Below are 14,324 nucleotides of genomic sequence, written 5' to 3'. Positions count from 1 at the left end.
ATTTTCAAGTTTGATTTAAATTGCACTAATCTATATACAATTTATTTAAATTAAAAATCACAACAGATTTTCTGTTAAAATCGAACGACATGGATGTAAAGAAGTTTCTTTTTTTTTGGTTTTCTTCTAAATTATCTGCTTTAAAGTGAAAAAAAAAAAAAACTAGATCAATCATCAGGGCAGTTTTCTTGAGAATAATTCAATGTTCGTATTTAGTTGCGTGGTTTCCTCGTCTCATTAAAATATGTTTTCATTAAAAAGGTCCAGGTCTGCATTAAGTTAAATTACGTATATTAAGAGAAAGGAACTAATTGATACGATTGTTGATATCTCTCACTACTTCGGAAACATGACTATATGATTAAAGTTTAATATTGCTCTGCCATTATAAGAACAACCAATGCCGACCATCCGGTAAATGGTTTGCATCCCGAACCTTCACCCGTTGAATCATTATACTGTTCCCAAATATAACCGGAGCGTTTGTATTGATTTATTATATTCCGTACAACATTGTGTCGTAGTTCGGTGTAAATCCGTTTTGAATCTTCGCTGTATGGTCCTGGTTGTGTTGCATAATGATGTAGTGCCTTTAATGCTAAATAATTAATATTGATCCAAATTTGACCGCGCCAATATGGTGGATCATCGTCTGTATTTCGTTTCATGTACATTGGTGATTGTTTGGACAATGAACGAAGACCATAATTGGTCCATAGCACTTCTGGATCATGAATGTTATGAAGAATTTTCTCTAAATACGGTGAATCGGGTGTTAAAATTTCCATTAGAAATGGAAATAAACTAACATAGCCAAATGACGATTCAACGTATTTATATTCGGGCGGTGTACGATGCACACGAATCTTTTTCAATGGTTGTTGTGGATGTTGTTGTGGATTTAACGTTGGTTGACGTACAGCTTTCAATGCCACCGAATCAGTATGAAGTCCCCAATCGGCATATGTCTTTGAATGCGGCGATAAATGTAATTTATTTAATAGCGCATTGTCCGACAGATAGTAATGCGTTTCCAAATATTTTGTATCATCTCTGCCCAATAAATGGGCCAATTCGGCCATAACACCTGTAGCAAATGCAATCCAACAACGTAAATCAACATGACGTTCCATATCGTCCGGATGCGATGCTCGCGGATAATCATCAAAACCGGATGCCATTGTTTTTGGATTAAGTTCATTTTCTTTGAAATAAATTTCACGACCACGCCAACGATACGTACTGAATTGTGTGCCAATTTGTGTGGTATTATACCAATTAATCCAGGCTTGAAGACGAGGATACAAACGTTCCAATGTTTCCAATCGATTGTTTCCCGTTAATAAATGCGAATATTTTGTTATGATTAATTTTAAACTAAGGAAAAATGTTGGTGGATTTGCATTGGTATTGTGTTGCGTAACAAATTCATCGGGCACTTTGGCCAATGCCTCATCACCAAGGATTTGTTCACGCGGTATCCAACCTTCAACATTTATCAAGTCCATCCAATGGCATATAATATCCAATGCAATGTCAACATCCCATGTGCTAATCAATAGCTCGTGAAAACCTTCGTCCCACAAAAAACCACGTGGAAAGAAACTACGCGATGGTACTGCTGTATATAATGGTGCCTTCCAATATGGCACTGGCATTGCCGTTCGTTCACTTTGCACCTGTGACGAACCGTAAAAGTAACCAATGCCACCAACCATATTACTCATTGCCGCTTCGGCAAATTGAATTTCATTTTGTGTATAGCCTTTATCTCTCAATCGAAACGTTTTCTCGAATCGTTGACGAAATTCACCTTGTTTTGCTTTCAACGCATTTGTATACAATTCACCGACTGGTGCATTTGCCGGCAATTCACTGCCACTCGATTTTAAATCGTTAAATGACCGATAGACAATATCAAGTGTGAATGGTGCTTCAACGGTTATCATAACGGCAATAAAATTTGGATCGAACATTTCACCTTGATTATTTCGTAATAATTCACCTGGCAAAACTAAGATTTTCTCTCGTGATGCCTTGTCTTTGGCAAAATAAATGACAGACGCAAGCGTTTCACGCAAATACCGTAAACTTGGCACAACCGTTGATAAGTATGAATGGTGTTTGATTGTTCCATTGATCGCTTCAAAATTCAATATGAAATCGCCTAGAGTTGATGTTTCACCACGAATTACCGGCAATGCAGACGATGCACTCGTCGATGTTGTTAATGTACCAACCGTTTTTGAATCGAGCGCAACATACCAAATTAATGAAATCGGTTCAACGCTGTTTGGGAAATTATTTTTCACCGATATACGAGACGTCCAGTCACCACCTTTGGTACCGCGCGGAAATTTAACGAACGATGTTTCCAATGTGAATGGAAAGTCTTGTATTTCTTGATAGCCAAATGTACGACCATCATGTTGTAACCAACCGTATTTATCGAGATTGTCGCCGTTTTCACACCAATGCCTACGAAAGAACCAAGACATTTCAAAATGATTTTTCTTTGTGGATATTTAAATAGGCATTTGGGAACAATGTGAACAATAATCAATAATGAAAATCAAATTGACCTTTCGCTCAGATACATTAATATTATTTTGAAACGGTCATTTTGTTTGACATCAAAATTCATATAAATTTGCATGAAATTTTACAACTTACCGAATACCTTCACCGCCCGAACCAAGTCGAAGCGGTGAAAACCACATCAATCCCATTACAAGTGAATCTTGGTCGCGAGTTTTCAAACCAAAATAAGTGCCTGGCCGATATGAGCCCCAGAAACGTTCAGCAAATTCGTGTGGCGTGTGTTGTACCATCTTCAATTGAGTAAATTTTAATGTTTTTTTCCACCCTTGAAATCATTCTTTGCCAAATGAAATAAAAACCACGACACCAATAATGGTATTCGTTGACTTACTTTTTTTGCATCAAATGGTGTATTGACTCGGGTTTCCAAATATCCAATATAACCAAAATAGGCTGGTATCAGCAAGAATCCAAACATAAAGAACCATCGCCATTTTGTCATCACCATGTACTGGCCTTTAGTTTTGTTTGCATTTGATTTGGGATGATTAGCGCTACTACCATGGCCAATAGACGAAGGTGATCCCGAGCTGCCGGTGCTGCTGCTACTTTTATTCACATTGCCTATCGTCGGTGGGTTGGTATTGTTGCCGGCATTTTTTCGATTCCGAGCCTAATCACGAAGAAAACACCAAAAAAATTCCAATTAGCAATATCCATTGGCACTGAATGGAAACCAAAATCACAACAAACAACATTGTCAACGCATTTCAGGGACTTGAAAATGTTGCAATTTATAAAATAAAGACCATTAAATTGTCTCACCATGGACGTTATCAATTCTATGATTTTTTCTAATTCAACCACAAAATAGCGATGTTATAATTCGGAACATATAGAAAATGTTCCAACAATGCAAAGCAACGAAAATTTTAGCCGATAACTTTTGACGTTTCAGTTTTGCTTTCAACCACTATATACACAGACCGAGTATGTGTATGTGCGTGTGTATGCGTGTATCGACTGTGAACTTGCGTGGAAAATAGTTCAATGTGAGCATCAACAAAAAACACTCTGGCAAAAACGAAAGCAAATACATTATGAATTAGATATGGATGTGTGTTAGAGGACTGCTTGAGTCTGTGCACAGTCCATTTCCCAAAAAGTATTTTGACGTTTCTCTCGTTCGTTTCTTTGTTTTGAATCGACACGCAACCATCTTTTTGTGTGACAAACCGATACCAATACCATTGAATGGGTTGAATTGTGTGTTCGTGTGTACAAGTGTGCGTCGGCAACTGCGCCATACAGTCAACAAATTGGAACCTGTATGCAGTCAATTTGATGTGCTGTTATTTCTGAACGCCTGTTCGCCTATTCCGAATTTCATTCCATTTTAAACCCTTTTTTCCGAATTGCGCCAATTTTTTTCAATTGTTTCATTTGATCACGCATCAATTTTCAGAATCCATTCAACATATTTGGGTTGGAATTGTCAATGAATGGCAAAATAAACAAAACTAATGGCTAATTTAAATGTTTAAAAGACGAAATATATTTGGAAATTTTCATTTTAAAATGAAATCAAACAAATCGAAAACGAAAACGGAACATTTTGAATTCAAGTGGAAGCATGTGGATTTCGTAATGACCATGTAACATTTGCTGATGAGTTTGATTCTCAACGCCTTGACACATTCAAATTGAATCGAATTTCTTATGGTCCAAAATCGAAATTAATCATAACCAATTCGAAATGGAATCTGGAATATTGTATGCAGAAAGGCATAAAATAACTTTTTTCATTGAAAACATATGAAAGTCATTTGCCATGAAAAAATATTTTAATCGCACATTGCGTGCATCGAATAAATCGATTGCATTTAAAATTTCATTGCTGAGAATTGAGCAAAAAAAAAATTCGAAACGAAATGGAATCGAACGAAAAACAGTTGTTTCCATTCGGTTTGTTCTGATTTCGAATTCCATAATTCAGACAAGTACAATGAATCCAGTGTGTGTATTGAGTGGAATACACGAAAAAAAAGAACAAACGAAAAGATGAAGAAACCGAAAATTTGATGCTGATTATTGTTTTGCACCTTCAAATCCAATTCATCCTGGATTTCATGGTGGCAAAATGTTTGAAAATGAATCTTCTGTCATAGCAAGTGGAATAGCTATGCATTTATTTTCTTATTTGCGATATGAATGAAATGCTGTTCAATGTGAGACTAAGGAAACGGATTGGTTTTTGATGTGCGACAACCGTATGTGTATTTTATACATTTGATGTTGTTCATTCTGTGCGCCGTATAAATGAGTGCTTTCCGAGCAAGTGAATTGAGGTACACTGCCCATATTGCTCGTTCCGTTTCAAAATTCTATCTCTTTCATTGTCCGGTACGGGTGAGGTGTGATAAAGACAACCGCATATTGTGTCTCTCACTCTCTTTTTCACCCATTCGATAACTATTGTTTTGGACAAAAATCGCACAAAAAAAACCAATATTAAGTGAAAATAAGGAAAAGGCGAATTACGATTTATTTCGTTTCAGTGAAAAATGGTTATATTTCGAAAATCGACTCGGTCAATGATAAAAGTGTAGATGAGTTTAATTTGAACAAACTTAAACAAAGTTGACATATCTTATCGCTTATGTGTGCCTATTCCACAATCAAGCATGTTAAGGAGGCTGAAATTATGCATTCTAAGTGGTGGTACTACTCGACGACTAATTTGCACACATTTTATTTTCCATTATTTCTTTTTCAACTGTCTGTTTTCTTCTCACCGTGCAACACCTTTCCATACATTCAAATTCTTATTCAACCATTCCATTTGTTTAAATCGTCATTCAACTGCTTGAAAAAGTGAAAAAGACATACTGGAAGTGGATCTGCCAAAATACACATGTATTAAGTGTTGCGAGTTGAATCGATTTAGGAGGGAAAATGATTTTATTTTAATTTTCAAGTTTTTCGCCGCTGTTAATTTTGCTATTTGCATCGACCCAATGTCTCCAAATGGTTTGATTACAATGACTAATTTAATGATTTTTGTTCACTGATGTGTGCAACCGACAGTGTGTGTGTGTGTGTGTGTGTGTGTTTGTGTTGGTTTTTATAAACAAACCGCATTTGACAAATGACGGACAATGGCAATAGGCTTTTGTTCATGATTGCCTGTTCTCAATTGAACTCTGTTGATGCTATGATGACGCAAAAAGCCAACAGTGAAATGACTTCCCGGTCGCTGTTCCACTTTTTCGATGCGAATTCATGCAAAATGTGCATCAACAGCAACAGTACAATTGTGCGGCGAATAGCAACCACAACGACCAACGCGACACTGAAATATATTCATTTTATGTGTTCGCATCAACATCGTTCGTCACTTCGTGAACATGATTGTTTTCGATGTTTCTTTTTGGACAATTTGTTATTTCTCCATTCACCGCACAATTCACTCCGATAGGTTGGAGAGAAATAACAAACAAGAGATAGCTATATTGAAAACAAGAGGTGTAAGATTGAACAGCTGACCATTCTCCGGATATTGTTTCATGTTAAATATTCTGATCGCCTCGTACATAAGATGATTTCATTTCACTTGCCGTTGCGTTTTCGCAGCACCATTTCATTGGATAGATAGTGTCGACTTAAGATGACTCCAAATGAGAGAGAAATCTGTGTGAAAGAGATAGTGAGACTTTTTTCAGCGATTTTACTTCAAAGAATGACAATTTGTGATCTCGTCATACAATATGAAAGAGATGAAAATGGTGAACATTTTCTATCAACTTTTCATGACAAAGAACAAATGTATGGCGTTAAAGAGCATTTGTAGTTCAATATTTTATATTTCCATCATACATGGTTAATAGCCAATTTTATTTTATAAATAAACGACAAATTCGCTACAACCAACAAATACGGTTGTCTTTGTTTTTTTTTTCAGTGAATATGAAGAGCAAATGAATAGATATCAACTTGGCATGGAAAAGCAAAAAGAAATAAGAGACAGAATGAACACCAAAATGAGACAAAGATAGAGCAAACGAAAGAGAAAATAATGAAAAAGAACGCACAGATCGACACAATCGAAATGACAAACGTATATTACGGACCGTTTGCACTAAACGTCGACAATGTTGGAACAGGCGCACATCAACAACGATTAGGTTGATGCACGAACTTTGCGTTAGTGTTTTATTCAAACTTCACTTCATTTGGAGTTCGTATTTGTGCAAAATCAAATTGTTAATGTGAAAAGAAAAACCAGTCAACTGAAGATTACGATGAATGCTGATCAATATGACTTTATTTCTTTCCATAATTGATTTATTGTATTGAATTTTATACTGTTTTGTGATTTGACAAAAATTATTGGCGATTATGACAACTAGAACGGACGCTTCAATGTAAAATACACCGGATACGAAATTTTTTTAAAGTTTTTTTTTTTTGGAAACGGCTTTGAAACGATTTTTTTCTTTCTCTTTTTTCATCATCGTGTTGTTGATGTCTTTTGAATAATGTTATTATTCGTATAATTTGTCGGCAAACCATTCCGCATATTATTTCTCTGTGAAAGTGGAAAGATGCATCATATATTGTAGAAAAATAACGGAAATTCAAATAAAATTCCTCTAATTCATATATATCAATTATTCAATATTCACAATTCGCAAAAATAATCTACTTTAAATTTCGCTAATAAATAAATTATTTTCATATGAACAACGACCGAACGCTACCAATGTTTGAATTTCTACAAAGGCAAAACAATTTAACGAACTTCAATACACCATTTAGGTTTCTGTAAATTTGTATGTGTTATACAAATATTACGTTTATTTCAACGTATGTTTTATGAACATACCAATTTTAAACTTAATTTAATTATTTATTCAATTCAATGTAGGCTGATCAAGTGTGTAAAATGTTTCGCCAACCTGAAAAATGTCAAACGGAGATTTGCAGAGACGGACCCATAGCTTCTGAGCACTGCTGTGGGCAGGGGTCGAAATATGGTTGAATTCGTTGAATTAAGGTTCAATCTTAATTTCCCGCTTGCTAACTCTTCGGATGTAGTACAAAATTTCGCCGGAATTGTTAATTGAAATATCGATATTTTTCTATTATATGAAATTTTTTGGCTAAATTATTAATGTTCTATTCAATTGAATTAATAATATTTTTGGCTTAAAAATTGCGTCAAATGATTCTGTTGAATCAACGATGAAAATACCATGATCGAATGAAAGATCATCGAATTATTGCAATTAACTGATATTTTCCATATTACATAATTTTTCCATAATAAACGATAAAAATAAAGGAAAACAAACGTAATGAAACGTCATTAATTGAGATGGTACTCAACACTACAGTAGAGTTGCATATTGATATAAAATTAGCCAATGGATACCATACATACTTCATATATGAAGTATCCACTTTTCAAGCAATAGATCGGAAGTAAGTTTTTTGCTCTTCAAATGCTCGAGATAAAATTATTTTGAAAGTTTGAATGATATAATTGAAAAATATATAATAATGTTTGACAATTAGCATTCGATAACGGCATATATATTGTATATATAAGTATAAACAAATAATCGGCGTTTGTAAACCTCTGGGATTATGGAAACTTCTGTGGAAGCAAAAAAGGCAGCGCACTTCCACTGTCGGAAACACACATATGTTTATCAAACTCAATCAATATCCATATGTTTCGTCTTTTTGCAGTTGCTCTTGATAGCCCGAGATCTGAAGTAAATAGATAGAATTCGTTACAAAAAACCAAATTTGTTCTCAATAAAATACGTTCGAACGTAATATGTTCTCAATAAAACCAATTAAAAAGCAACTTTTTTGCTTCATGTGAACAAGATCTGTTATGAAAATTTGTCAATGCTAACGACTCATAATAAGCAATTGAAACACTTAATAAACGTTTTAATTTCAGGAATAAACAAATCAAATGCGAAGAACAAAAATGAAATAAATTAACGGCATTCAATTATTCTCTATCAACATAATTTTAAGTTTGGCTCTTTTCTACTGTACGAGTGTCGAGTGTGTACAATAATACACATACACACAACAACATTACCATTTTTCATTTTGTGGAGCTCAAATCTCTCGTGCATCATGAAACTTGGCCATTCAAATGTGAGATTCAAAGATGAATGGAGATCACGACAAAGTTGCCCACTTTGTCAACGACCATTTCTAAGGTACACAAGGCCGTATCGATTTAAATTATGTCGAAATTGCAGACCGAATCCGCTAGTATTATTGCCATCACGGCGTAGCAAACGAGACAAATGTTTCGAGAAGGCATGAGATTATTTCTGAATATGGAGTACAGGTGAACAAACATTAGTGTCAAAGATAAAAATTATGTACAAAACTTGGTTTTTTCATTGGTATGTATTTGATGATTGTCAATCATTCATCGATCAATTGACAATAGTATTTGTTCATTGTTTACATTTTTTTTTTGTTTTCGATTACTTAGGACTTTGTCGACTTCTTCGCTGCCGATTTGGATTTAGTCAGCTTCATTGAACCGGCCGCGTTACAATCATTAGCGAAATTCACGCAAGCATGATTCTGAACGTCGCCAACTTGCTGCAACCAGTCCAAAATCCACATTCAAAGAAATTTATAAATATAACAATTTTGTAAGTCTGCTACTCTTAGCGTAGGCGAGTTATAATGCATTATGTGGTTCCTCTTTTCCATGTATTTACACCTGAATGTGACCGAAACCACTCATAAATCTGAACTCAAATTTGATCGTGAATTTGTTCCTGTTAATGGATGAATTTGCGTTACAAATTGTTTCATGAGCTTGATTGAATTGCTAGATTTTGTATAAAAGTGAAACCAAATAAATTCACTTCTTTCAAATTGCAAAATAATCCCCGATAAAACTGATTTTTGAATAAAATTTAATGCACTTGAATAAAAATGGTTTTTCATTCGAAAAACTCTCACATTGCCTTTTATATGCGTAAGATTTTTTTTGAGTGTCATAAAACATCTATTTTTCGCTTTAATTTACCAATGAAAGTGCGAATGTATCTAGAGCATTCATAAACGAAATTATATTTCAGAATCACTCAATCAATAATTTAAATTACAATTTTTAGTAAACTCTTTCTTTTTGAACTTGATGCAATTTTTATTATTTCAGCCTATTTTCTCACTACAATTTTTATTTTACAGATTTCGAAAAACGTAGTATTTTTCGGAAAATATTAATTGATTTAAAATGTGATAGTACTTGTAAGTTATTTGCATGAAAATAAAAGAGTAAAAAAATGTTCATTTAAAAAGTTATTGTTGCCAGACAGTGCCGTTCGGATCATCTGTTATTAAACCATTTTGCAAAATATCAGCGATTGCATTTCTAATGCGCGTTCTGATAAGATCGTTTCCGTTTTCCCATTTAAAAGGCAAATCGTATTCTGGATATGTCGCTTGCTTCATGGCGAGACCTAGCGATACAGCGAACGACCAAATGAACTGATCTTGACGTAGTTCTGGTTTGTCGATTTCCGTCTCGCAAGTAACATACTTTAACGGGTTTTCAAGATCCTTAAACATACGGATAGATTTTATTTCTTTTCGTAAATTCTCATTCAAATCTCTTCGAAAAACAAATTCTGGTGATACCGGAATCACATCAATTTGTTTAGTTGGGGTAGTGTTGTTGTGACGATATACGATGATCCAACTATCCTTGCCGTCTGGCAAAATACATATTTGATGGACAGCCAAAACACAATTAATGACCTTCACCGCGCCATTATAACTATCATCGGAAACGGAATCATCTGTCATACATCTCGTGATAATTTCTCGCTCTTGTAACGATAAATCAAGACTCTTTCGCCCACTAGTTAAATAGTAAAAATACATATTTAGTCGATCAGAATGTATTGACAAATTGTATCAAACTCACGTTGATTGATCATTTTTCGTGTCATCTTCCACATCCATAGAAATGTCTTCGATGGTATCATTCGGAGGCGGATCGAAAGCCGAATAGCTTAAAAATAAATCAACATTCAAACGTCAAACGTATATCAGTTCTAATTTGCTTATGATTTTTTTCATCGATTACATTACGATTGGTGTAGAAAAAAAATGTAACTGTACAAAAAAAAACATGAAAACTTTTTAACTCAATTTACTCACTTTGGGTTTTGTTCATTTGGATTTCCATCCGAATTATTTTCGTTAGATTTTTCAAGTATCATATTTACTATTTTAGGTTTTTCGATTATGAACTCTTTTAAGAGATCCAAAACTTTTTCTATATCTAATCTATCCGACATTGTTTATGCGGCACCAATGATAATACTTGTAAATTGCGAACAGTTTCGATTTACATGAGTGAAACGTCAAAATTTCGTCGTGGTTATAGTGTTACCAAAGGTTATTACCATATTCGAAATAAAATTTAATGCATTTTAATAAAAATAGATTTCGCACCTTTTGTATGCGTGAGATTTCGTTTTGACTGTCATAAAAGTTCTATGTTTCGCTTTAATTTCCCAACGAATGTGCAAATGTATCTACAAAACGTCTAAATTGTAACTCTTGAAAATGAAAGCAAAACTGTTTTGAACATCATCAGAGTATAAACGAAAGAGACTTCATATTCATAATCACCATTTAATATCATTTAAAAAACGCACATTTCCTGGTCAATGTATGTATGTGATACACCAGCTTTTACAATTTTTAGTAAACTCTTTCTTTTTGAACTTGATGCAATTTTTATTATTTCAGCCTATTTTCTAACTACAATTTTTATTTTACAGATTTCGAAAAACGTAGTATTTTTCGGAAAATATCAGTTCTAATTTGAAATGAAAATTAAAGAGTAAAAAAATGTTGATTTAAAAAGTTATTGTTGCCAGACAGTGCCGTTCGGATCATCTGTCATTAAACCATTTTGCAAAATATCAGCGATTGCATTTCTAATGCGCGTTCTGTTAAGATCGTTTCCGTTTTCCCATTTAAATGGCAAATCGTATTCTGGATATGTCGCTTGCTTCATGGCGAGACCTAGCGATACAGCGAACGACCAAATGAACTGATCTTGACGTAGTTCTGGTTTGTCGATTTCCGTCTCGCAAGTAACATACTTTAACGGGTTTTCAAGATCCTTAAGCATAGAGATAGATTTTATTTCTGTTCGTAAATTCTCACTCAAATCTCTTCGAAAATCAAATTCCCGTGATACCGAAATCACATCAATTTGTTTAGTTGGGGTAGTGTTGTTGTGACGATACACGATGATCCAACTATCCTTGCCGTCTGGCAAAATACGTACTTGATAGTTAGCAAAAATACCATTAATGACATCCACTGCGTCATTATAACTATAATCGGAAACGGGATCATCTGTCATACATCTCGTGATAACTTCTCGACCTCGATCCGTTAAATCAAGTCTCTTTCGCCCACTAGTTAAATAGTAAAAATACATATTTAGTCGATCAGAATGTATTGACAAATTGTATCAAACTCACGTTGATTGATCATTTTCCGTGTCATCTTCCATATTCACAGACATGTCTTCGATGGTGTCATTCGGTGGTGGGCTAAGAAATAAATCAACATTCAAACGTATATCAGTTCTAATTTGTTTATCATTTTTTTCATCCATTACATTACGATTGGTGTAGAAAAAAATGTAACTGTACAAAAAAAAACATGAAAACTTTTTAACTCAATTTACTCACTTTGGTTCTTCACCCTTTGGAATTTCCATATTATTTTCGTTAGATTTTGCAATTATCATTTTTATCATTTCTGTTTTGTCGACGATGAAGTCTTTAAAGAGATCCAAAACCTGTTCTATATCCGACATTGTAAATCAGTAGATGATGTGAAAACCAACGATAATGACTTGTAAATGGCGAACAATTTCGATTTATATGAGTGAAGAGTCAAAATGTTGTCGTGATTATAGTGTTACCAAAGGTTGTTACCATATTTGAATATATCCAATTAATCAAGCAAGAAAAAGGTTACATTGGGATATTTTGAAATTGAGCGCCTATTTTCAATTGGATTTCAACCTTGATAAATTTACCATATAAATGTTTCTTTTTCAATTAATTCAATCGTTTGCTATCGACGATTGCAAAAGAACTACATCATTTGTACTCAAAATAAAAAAAACTAAAACAGTTTAATGATAACACATGATATAAACAAATGACTTTTATTTCTGAATCAACTTTAACAAATCAATATCAGACCGATTGTTGAACATTGAGATCCGAATTCGAACTATTGTCGTCTGCTTGAAATCCAATGGTTGTGACTGGCGGAGATGACTGTTGTTGATGACTGACTCCATGTATTGCACGCTTGGCTACATAGATCTTTTTATTCGACAGGCAAATTGTATAGCTGTGATTTTCAAAGATAACCGAAATTCGGTGACAATCACTCTTTGGCAATGTATTCTCATCGGCACTGGAATGGATAACAACAAATACGATTCAATCAAAACCAATTTAAATGGTAATCGAAAATAGAAAAAAAATTCTTTGTATTTTAAAGAACAAAATATTGTTGAGCGTACCTATCCGCTAAGTTGATGATTGAAGTGATAATATTTGCGCAATTTTCATCGTTTTTCAAGTCGCCATCACTTTCAAGAACAGCACCGTATTCGGTTAACACCAAATAACCGACCAAATCGGGAATTTTTGCAAACGAAACCATTCTTTTTCCGAGTGAAATAATTTTTGTTGCGATTTTTCTAGTTCAAACTGTATCAGATTTCGTTTTTGTGTTTATCCTAATATATTTGACACGTTCAGTGACAGTTGTTGTTTTGATACCCATTATCGCAACGTTTCATTTGTCCAACGACAAAAATTTGGAAATGAACTTATTTTTCAAGAGCATGAAGTTTTGTTTTGATTTGAAATTATTTCATTTTATCATTTTTCGAAAGTGCTTCGAAAATCTAAAATTGGTTCAGACCAATTAAATTGTTATAAGCTCAATTCTAAATGAGAAAATTCGAAAAAAAAAAATATATTTGCATCCAGCAATAAAACACAAGAATACACCAATTCGCATCGTTTTCAAACATGTGCAGAACAAATAAATAAACAGGAATTCTTTTTACGTTTCTTTATTTTTCGATTGTTGATCAAACTACAAACAACTTAATTTTCGTTCATAATTTTTTTTTAAACAAAACGATAACTTTGAATTATTGAATATGTATTATATGTAAGTCATATCGATATTAACGCCAACTTGAAAATGATGTTCTGTAAAAATGTTGAATGAAAAATTGATAAATATCAACATTTATATTAAAACTGAGTAAAAAGCAACTTTTAAAAAAATGTAACCTACCCGCCAGAAAATTGTTTCGGTGCGGCCGCTGCATTTTGTGCTAAATTACCAAACGTCATTGCATTATCAGATGAGCCAAGACTTTCAAACAGTGAGTTTGATTTTGGTGGCGTTGTGAATGATGGAATTGGGTTTGTATTGGCAAATGTACCGAAACCGCCTCCTTTCTGTGTTGGACTGCCAAATGCTGGCGCCGATCCAAATGTTGCCGATGATCCAAATGTATGATTCGATTGCGCAGCAATAGCGCTCAAACCAAAACCACTTGATGGCTGTTGCGGTGAACTGAAACCAGAACCACCAAAAAGTGAACCACCCGACGAAGGATTTGTTGCCGTACCGCCGAACATTGAAGCAGATGTTGATGA

General features: G+C 34.1%; 5 protein-coding genes across 7 annotated transcripts in view; all 5 read right to left on the bottom strand.

Moving 5' to 3' along the window:
* Nucleotides 1-274: 274 nt before the first annotated feature.
* LOC116346122 (mannosyl-oligosaccharide glucosidase) lies at nucleotides 275-3,696 on the bottom strand. 3 transcript variants are annotated; one of them, XM_031776032.1, is made up of 4 exons: nucleotides 3,367-3,696; nucleotides 2,933-3,214; nucleotides 2,674-2,831; nucleotides 275-2,478 (listed from the first exon to the last, which is right to left on the bottom strand). In XM_031776032.1, exons 1-4 carry the CDS (start codon nucleotides 3,367-3,369, stop codon nucleotides 369-371), a joined length of 2,553 nt encoding a protein of 850 aa, XP_031631892.1. In that variant the 5' UTR covers nucleotides 3,370-3,696; the 3' UTR covers nucleotides 275-368. The 3 variants fall into 3 exon arrangements, with proteins under 3 accessions (XP_031631892.1, XP_031631900.1, XP_031631910.1); XM_031776040.1 differs by lacking the exon at nucleotides 3,367-3,696 and having other exon boundaries at nucleotides 2,929-3,049; XM_031776050.1 differs by lacking the exon at nucleotides 3,367-3,696 and having other exon boundaries at nucleotides 2,934-3,043.
* A 6,097-nt stretch (nucleotides 3,697-9,793) lies between these two features.
* LOC116346634 lies at nucleotides 9,794-10,940 on the bottom strand. The gene is made up of 3 exons (XM_031776798.1): nucleotides 10,759-10,940; nucleotides 10,523-10,609; nucleotides 9,794-10,456 (listed from the first exon to the last, which is right to left on the bottom strand). The coding sequence occupies exons 1-3, from the start codon at nucleotides 10,896-10,898 to the stop codon at nucleotides 9,895-9,897; spliced, it is 789 nt and encodes a 262-aa protein (XP_031632658.1). The 5' UTR covers nucleotides 10,899-10,940; the 3' UTR covers nucleotides 9,794-9,894.
* Nucleotides 10,941-11,307: 367 nt separating this feature from the next.
* On the bottom strand, nucleotides 11,308-12,511 carry LOC116345941. The gene is made up of 3 exons (XM_031775750.1): nucleotides 12,315-12,511; nucleotides 12,102-12,173; nucleotides 11,308-12,035 (listed from the first exon to the last, which is right to left on the bottom strand). The coding sequence occupies exons 1-3, from the start codon at nucleotides 12,440-12,442 to the stop codon at nucleotides 11,474-11,476; spliced, it is 762 nt and encodes a 253-aa protein (XP_031631610.1). The 5' UTR covers nucleotides 12,443-12,511; the 3' UTR covers nucleotides 11,308-11,473.
* Nucleotides 12,512-12,765: 254 nt separating this feature from the next.
* On the bottom strand, nucleotides 12,766-13,404 carry LOC116346764 (ragulator complex protein LAMTOR4 homolog). Its single transcript, XM_031776974.1, has 2 exons — nucleotides 13,166-13,404; nucleotides 12,766-13,056 (listed from the first exon to the last, which is right to left on the bottom strand). Exons 1-2 carry the CDS (start codon nucleotides 13,306-13,308, stop codon nucleotides 12,831-12,833), a joined length of 369 nt encoding a protein of 122 aa, XP_031632834.1. The 5' UTR covers nucleotides 13,309-13,404; the 3' UTR covers nucleotides 12,766-12,830.
* A 306-nt stretch (nucleotides 13,405-13,710) lies between these two features.
* The window catches only part of LOC116343921 (nuclear pore complex protein Nup214-like), a 6,396-nt gene continuing 5,782 nt past the window's right edge, over nucleotides 13,711-14,324 (bottom strand). Inside the window, exons 17-18 of the mRNA XM_031772248.1 lie at nucleotides 13,957-14,316; nucleotides 13,711-13,868 (exon numbers count right to left, since the gene is read on the bottom strand). Coding sequence (XP_031628108.1) covers nucleotides 13,844-13,868; nucleotides 13,957-14,316 — 385 coding nt within the window. The 3' untranslated portion in view covers nucleotides 13,711-13,843. The remainder of the gene's footprint in view (nucleotides 13,869-13,956; nucleotides 14,317-14,324) is intronic.

The sequence above is a fragment of the Contarinia nasturtii genome, unplaced genomic scaffold (genome assembly GCF_009176525.2).
Source record: "Contarinia nasturtii isolate CC-2019 unplaced genomic scaffold, AAFC_CNas_1.1 Cnas_scaffold_129, whole genome shotgun sequence".
In the NCBI taxonomy this organism is placed as follows: domain Eukaryota; kingdom Metazoa; phylum Arthropoda; class Insecta; order Diptera; family Cecidomyiidae; genus Contarinia; species Contarinia nasturtii.
The sequence above is the reverse complement of the archived record's forward strand: the minus strand, read 5'-3'. Positions and strand labels throughout refer to the sequence as shown.

Bases quoted from the DNA above. Each gene is read 5' to 3' on its own strand.
- LOC116346764 (XM_031776974.1), bottom strand. From the start codon at position 13,308: ATGGTTTCGTTTGCAAAAATTCCCGATTTGGTCGGTTATTTGGTGTTA. The intron at 13,057-13,165 runs GTACGCTCAACA...TATCCATTCCAG, and splicing joins ATCATCAACTTAGCGGATAG to TGCCGATGAGAATACATTGC.
- LOC116346122 (XM_031776032.1), bottom strand. The intron at 2,832-2,932 runs GTAAGTCAACGA...ACTCAATTGAAG, and splicing joins CACCATTTGATGCAAAAAAA to ATGGTACAACACACGCCACA. The intron at 2,479-2,673 runs GTAAGTTGTAAA...GTTCTTTCGTAG, and splicing joins TCGGGCGGTGAAGGTATTCG to GCATTGGTGTGAAAACGGCG.
- LOC116345941 (XM_031775750.1), bottom strand. From the start codon at position 12,442: ATGTCGGATATAGAACAGGTTTTGGATCTCTTTAAAGACTTCATCGTC. The intron at 12,174-12,314 runs GTGAGTAAATTG...TTTATTTCTTAG, and splicing joins CCAAAGGGTGAAGAACCAAA to CCCACCACCGAATGACACCA. The intron at 12,036-12,101 runs GTGAGTTTGATA...CTATTTAACTAG, and splicing joins ACGGAAAATGATCAATCAAC to TGGGCGAAAGAGACTTGATT.
- LOC116346634 (XM_031776798.1), bottom strand. From the start codon at position 10,898: ATGTCGGATAGATTAGATATAGAAAAAGTTTTGGATCTCTTAAAAGAG. The intron at 10,610-10,758 runs GTGAGTAAATTG...TTTATTTTTAAG, and splicing joins CCAAATGAACAAAACCCAAA to CTATTCGGCTTTCGATCCGC. The intron at 10,457-10,522 runs GTGAGTTTGATA...CTATTTAACTAG, and splicing joins ACGAAAAATGATCAATCAAC to TGGGCGAAAGAGTCTTGATT.